Raw genomic sequence first — 6,000 nt, 5'->3', positions numbered from 1 at the left:
GACTCCCCAGCTACATTCTAAAATCCATGAGGGGAGGGATGGGACAATTTTGGAGCCTTTTGAAAAAGTCTCTTTGTAAACCTTGGCCGAGGGGCCTTTTGCTCACCCAGCTAGAAGCCACTCCCTCCCTGGGACCCAGGTCTTCAGACCAAGCTGGCCAGGACTGTTCCGAGAGTCAGGAGGACAGGAGATGCTGAAGAGGAGCGTGGTCAACAGAACTCGGCTTTCAGAGACATATGGACCTGGCTTCAAATCCTGGGTGACCTTGAGCTATAGTCCCTTAACCTCTGAGCCTAAATTTCCTCCTCTATAAAATAAGAATGCCAACTTCACAGGTTAAGAGGATTACATGAGATAACATGAAAAGCACCCGGCACGAAGAAGGCATTCAACAAATGTTTGTTAGCTCGCTTCCTTCCTCCCTCCCTTCATCAGAGCAGCTGGGACACAGAGGAGGCTGGGTTAGTTCGCATGTTTTGTCTTTAAGTTGGTTCTAGCAATGCTGTTGCTATAGATCCAAAACTGTATGTAGGCTGCTCACACCACCGGAGTGGAAAAAAACCCCACCTAACTTTGCCAGCTTAGGACTTCAGGGGGCTTATCTTTCATTTGTCTGCATGGGGAAAACAATGCCAAGTGGCCTTTGGGAAATGGCCCAGTAAGTCCCCAGCTGGTAGGTGGAGGAGGAGGGAGGGGGACGAAGGGAGAGATGGAGGATGTCAGCACTTCCCAGGACTGGCAGCAGGGGACAGGGAGCTCTGGGGGGTACAGGGATGGGGTAAGGGCTCTGCACCTGTAGGGAACTCAGCTACTTTCTCCAGGACCCCAGGTACTTAAAGGTCTCTGAGCCTTGGTTTTCTCACCCATAGAAATGAACTGAAAATCTCCACATCATAGGATTGTTGTGGTGATTAGATCAGATACCTGGTTATGTGAATAATAATTTTTCTTCTCCCCTTAAGAGGAAGGAGGCAAAAGCCTTCAAAGAGGAGACACATTCACACAACTGCCTTATAGAAAATGGACCTGCAGAGATTTAATTGATATAGAAAACACAGGATTGTCACCAGAGTTGGCTGTAACATGTGAGCTATTCCCAAAGCACACAGAATGAGCCAAATAATAAAATGGACTTTTTTTTGTTGGCTAATGTGACTGATGCCTAAAAAGTATCTGGGGGGGTAGAAAAGCCAACTGGATCTTAATGACAAAGAAATGAGTGGTGGGATGGTGGAGAGTTGGTTTCTCTGCATTGGAGAGGCAAGGGCAACCCCATAGCTTTCAAGACAAAAAAAATGGGGGCATTTTATTTAAACAATGGGACAGCTGTCAGAGAACAGCCCCTGCAACCCCCTCAGGGGCCCGCTGATGGGAGGCGGGACTGCAGGGAGCCGTGCCAGAATGGCAGCAGCTCCAAATGGCACAGGATCCCTCAGCTCCTTCAGAATGAGTCTCCAGGCTCTGGGAAGGGGCGGCAGTGGATGGGGCTGGGGGTGGCACAGGTAGAAAAGATGGCTGGAAACAGAATCCATGAACAGACCTGAGGTGGGCCAGGAAGAGAAAATAAGCTGAGGACCAGAAGCCATCCTAGCCTTTTCCTAGGGCTTGTTGGCTTTCTGAAAGTTGTGTGGTGAGACCTGAGACTCTAGCTGGGATGGCTCTGGGGAGGGGCCCCGGGGAAGGAGAAGGGGAAGGGAGAGCCCCTGAGGAAGCATAGTGCCAGCACAGGGAAGAGAGGCAGCAAAACTTCTGGGGCCCAGCCTCCAGCAACCTCTTGCAGGGCTCCTGAAAAGGGGACATTAAAAGAAAAAGAAGGAAAGGTCTGATCTCTACGAGGCTGAGGTATTAGACAGAGCCTGGTCCCAGGGTACAGACATGCCGGGGGCTTTGTTCTGGTGAATTAAGGACCATACCCATAACTGTGGGAGCCTCCAGCAGTGTCAGCTCCAAAGGGAGTCCGTTGGCCTTTGACAGCAGCTCCTCTGATACCCACCCCTTTCTCCTGAAGGTGCCCATGTCCCTGATGCCCCTCAGCTGCCCCACATCATCAGTGTTGCCACGTCCATGCAGGAGCTCACAGAAGTCCACACATTTCAGCCTGAGAAACATTACGTGGTCACAGAGGGGGCGGCTTACTGTTTCCAGTCGGACCATCCTTTTCACCCATCCCCCATGGTTCCAAGTTCTGAGTGGGGAAAGCAGCAAAGGCGGGCCAGGAGAATGCTTTAGCAGAGGGAATAAAGTGCAGGCAGCTCCTCAGGCACTTGGTCTGGAGGCAGGAGAGGCCGGTGCCCCAGACGCCACTGCTCTGGGCCTCAATAGTGATGATACAACTTCAGTCTGTTGTTCTCATCCAGGCCCAGCTGCAGGAGGCCCAGAGGGGCTGTTGGCTTGGGCATCGAGGAGAAGAGATGTCTGGCCACGAGGTGAAGGAAAACTCTGCAGTCAGCTGAGCACATCCAGAGAAGGGCCATGGAAGAGGCAAAGGCCAGAGTGTCCTCCAGGACACAAACACAAGCCCTGTAGCCCAGCTCAGCCAGCCTAGAGGCCGCAGCAGGAAGTAATGGGGTTTGGGAACTGGCTAAAAGGATACGACTTGGGGTCGTTCTTGTAACGTTCTAGCCACTTTCGGTTAGCCTCGATCATGCCCTGAAAGTTGTTGCTGCCTGCCTCGGGGACTTGAGGATGGAGAGAGGAACGCTGCAGGAGGCGGAGCTGCTCACTAGGAAGAAGGACAGCACAGGGAGAGGAAGAGAGGAGGAAGGGGATGTGCGGTAGAGCCCACCGGAGGCCATCATGTCTGCCTCCTCGCTCTTCTCTCAACATACCAGCTGCAGCCTTTTCAGAGTCCCTTTACCAATTCAAAGCTTCCTCTATTGGCAAGAATGCCCCTCTGAAATGATGAGCATCAGTTCCCAAAAGGGAGGGTGGGGGACCCTCCCCAACCTTCCAGGGTGAGTACTCCTGCCATTAAGGCTTTAGACTCCCACATCTGCCTAGTCCCAGCCAACATCATCAGCAAAAACTCTCCCCTCTCGACTCAGACACCTGCCAGCATTGGCTCCCAACCTGGCCAAAGGGGTGAGTGGCGGGGGTACTTATGGCTGGGGGCCTGTGGGGAGGGGGACATATCTGGCAAGGAATAAGATAAATGTGAAATTAATAACAGGTTTAAATAATTGCCCATCTGTCTCCCCCACGGGGCACCCCTCTCACTCCAGATGTTGCTCAGCAGGACTAGGGGGAGAAGGGAGCCAGATGAAGCAGACAAAGAGCTCAATGGCAAAGACAAAAGCCACACTCCAGGGCCGGAGGGTGCAGTGGGAGGGCAGGGTGCAGGGTCCTGCCAGGGGCTGATTTCTCCCCGTGGGTGCCACAGGGCAGCTTCCTGATGGAGCTGGGCCAGGTAAGCCCAGCCCCACCCCCACTGGGACATGGGCAGTTTGGACTCTCCTCTGGTTGTGGAGAAGCACCTCAGACCCAGGCAGCTTTGTGGTCTGGAGCCTAACCGACCTCTCTGGGCAACTTGACCCAGAGTCCCGCTCCCCACTCAGAGGTGCCACCCGCCCAGGGAGGTGCAGCTGAACTCTGTGGCTGACCTCGAGCCCACAAGGAGGCTTACCTGGCAGACACGTAACCCAGCCTGTTCTCCAGGGGGGTAGGGCCGCTGCTGAGGAACGGGATGCCAGCTGGAAAAGTGGGAAGAAATTGTTCAGAAATAGGCAGTGGTTCAGCTCAGCCAGACCCCGGCCAGAGCAGACCGCCTCCCTGCTCACCAGTACCTCCTGCCTCCCCAGAAACTGGAAAGGCGGTGCTCCCCAAAACAGGGAAAATTTCAGGGCTTGGAGATGAGAGACAGATGACAGACTGAAATTGTCCTATTTTATTCCTAAAACTTAATCTACTTTCCTACTTGGGTTATTAGGCTAGGGAGAAGACATGTAACTTTTTCCCTCAAAAAAATAACTGTTTTTATGGCTTTTCACACTCTTCAGCAGGGCTATGAAACCAGGTGAGGCCACCTGGCCCAGAAGCAGGGGGAAACCATATGGCCAAGGGGTTACAAGCAGAATCCTGGAGTCACAGAAACACGGGGTCAAAACCTAGTCTGTTACTTACTCGCTGGGTACCCTGGAGCATGTCACTTAACCTCTCTGAGTCTCAGTGTCCTCTTCTGTAAAGTGGGATAAATAATTACTACCTCAGAGGGTTATAAGGACCAAATGAAAAACTGTATATAAAATGCCTGGCCCATAATATAATGCACAAGATGATAGCTATTATGATGACAACAACGATGATCTTGCAGGTTCTGCAGAGCTCTAGAATCCATAGTAAAGGCCCCAGTCAGCCCAAGCTCCAGGTAAACACACAGAGCCTCTGGGGCAGGGCAACCAGCAAGTTTTCTTCGCAGGGACCCACAGACAGAATCAATGGACCATGCCAAAGTTGGGAGGCGAGGGATAGGCGAAGGAGGAAGGGAGAAAAAGAAAGAGGAGAAAGAGGGAAGAAGAAAAGGAAGGAAGATGAGGAGGAAGGTGGGGAGGCACAGTCCAGAGGAGGCGTACTTGGAAAATACTTGCGCCACTTCTCCACCAGGAAATCGTCCACTGTTTGAGCCACGGAGGAGGAGAGCCTGGGGCCCAGCCCCGGGTCCCAGGCCCACCGGGTGGACGTGGGTGTAGCAGGGAAGGAGGCTGAGACCCGGGAGGGGGAGGTGGGAATGGGGATGCTCCTAGAGGACCAGGGAGGGATCTGCACTGGTGCGGAAGTGACAAGCGGTGGTGGTGGCTGAGTGCTGAGGCTGCCCAGCATGCTGAGGACGCCGTTGAGCTGGCTGCTGATCCGCTGCAGGGAGCTGCTCAAGTAGTGGATCTTGTTGGGGAAGGTGGGACCTGGGGTCGGGGTGACTGAAAGGGAAGAGACAGATGGTACGAAGGACTCAGGTTCAGGGCCCTGAGATAACCCCAGGCCCAGCTGGCACTATGGCACCCTACTGGCACACCCCTCCCTGTTGCTCCAGACAACAGCCCCTCAGCCTTGATCAGGGGCGTTGGCAGGGCTTCTGTGTTCCAGACAGTGCAGACAGGAAGCTGGCTGTGAGAAAGAGGCTCTCCAGGGCGAGACCCTGGGGAAGGAAGGGGAGAGGGCCCTCTGCCCTTTGTAGGCCAGAGCGGCAGAGGAAGAACAGCCTCCCAGGGACACCTCTCACTGTCAAGTGCTCTGCACGTTCAGAAGGCTCTCCCTGACCCTTCCATCCCCGCGTGTTGCAAGCCCAGATGGGTTCACTCCTTCCCCAGCATTTACTGAGCACCTGCTCCAGACACTGGCTCCCAGAGGCTCACCTGGGCAGGGCTGAGGGAAAGGGGCTGCACCTCTGCTCCCCAAGTCCCTCCCTCTCCACGGATCCTGTGGTCCTCCCCCTGCCTCCCCTTCCTCTCTTCCCTGCTGCCACCACCACTCACTGTGAGGTAGGGGGCAGGATTCAGAACTTTCGCTGCTCGTGTCTTCCATGTCACTGAGGTCAAAGGTCACCACCTTCTTGGTGGGGACTCCTCTCAGAGTGTCCTCATCTGAAGCCTGCGGGTAGAAGCAGCGGTTATTACTGGCACTCGCCTTTGTGGTGTTTGGGGACTGAGGACTTGGTGGGCAGGCTCTCTGGGACCCACAGTGCTGGGAGAGGCACATCACGCAGGCTGCCTTGCAGGCGGGTGGGAGGGAGGCAAGGCTAAGGGAACTCAACTGCCTGAGATAGAGGTAAGAGGGCCACGGGACCAGACAGATGCCCACCCTTCCCCCCAGCAGACTCTCCCTGCAGTGTCTGTCCACCTAAGCTTCCTTCCTTCCACACCCAGGCCTCAGGCATCCAGAGGAAAGTCTACAAGGCCAGGCAAGGTAGGGACACCTCCTAGATAAGTCTATTCCTGACACCCTGGGTACACCTCTCTGCAGCTACCATAGCAAGGGAAGGGCAGGGGCTAGTCTCTCTCTCAGGAATCT

At 54.5% G+C, this 6,000-nt stretch overlaps 1 protein-coding gene across 12 annotated transcripts in view; it reads right to left on the bottom strand.

Annotated features, from left to right (window-relative positions):
• Window positions 1-1,011: 1,011 nt before the first annotated feature.
• Window positions 1,012-6,000, bottom strand: part of CEP164 (centrosomal protein 164) — a 64,470-nt gene continuing 59,481 nt past the window's right edge. For all 12 annotated transcript variants that reach the window (XM_087433740.1, XM_087433739.1, XM_087433743.1 and 9 more), the window contains 5 exons: window positions 5,466-5,580; window positions 4,569-4,910; window positions 3,623-3,689; window positions 2,594-2,722; window positions 1,012-2,415 (listed from right to left, as the gene is read on the bottom strand). In XM_087433740.1, the coding sequence (XP_087289866.1) occupies window positions 2,316-2,415; window positions 2,594-2,722; window positions 3,623-3,689; window positions 4,569-4,910; window positions 5,466-5,580 (753 nt within the window). In that variant the 3' untranslated portion in view covers window positions 1,012-2,315. The remainder of the gene's footprint in view (window positions 2,416-2,593; window positions 2,723-3,622; window positions 3,690-4,568; window positions 4,911-5,465; window positions 5,581-6,000) is intronic.

This window comes from Ceratotherium simum, chromosome 7, assembly GCF_057802395.1.
Source record: "Ceratotherium simum simum isolate JZ-2026a chromosome 7, ASM5780239v1, whole genome shotgun sequence".
Classification (NCBI taxonomy): Eukaryota; Metazoa; Chordata; class Mammalia; order Perissodactyla; family Rhinocerotidae; genus Ceratotherium; species Ceratotherium simum.
The sequence above is the reverse complement of the archived record's forward strand: the minus strand, read 5'-3'. Positions and strand labels throughout refer to the sequence as shown.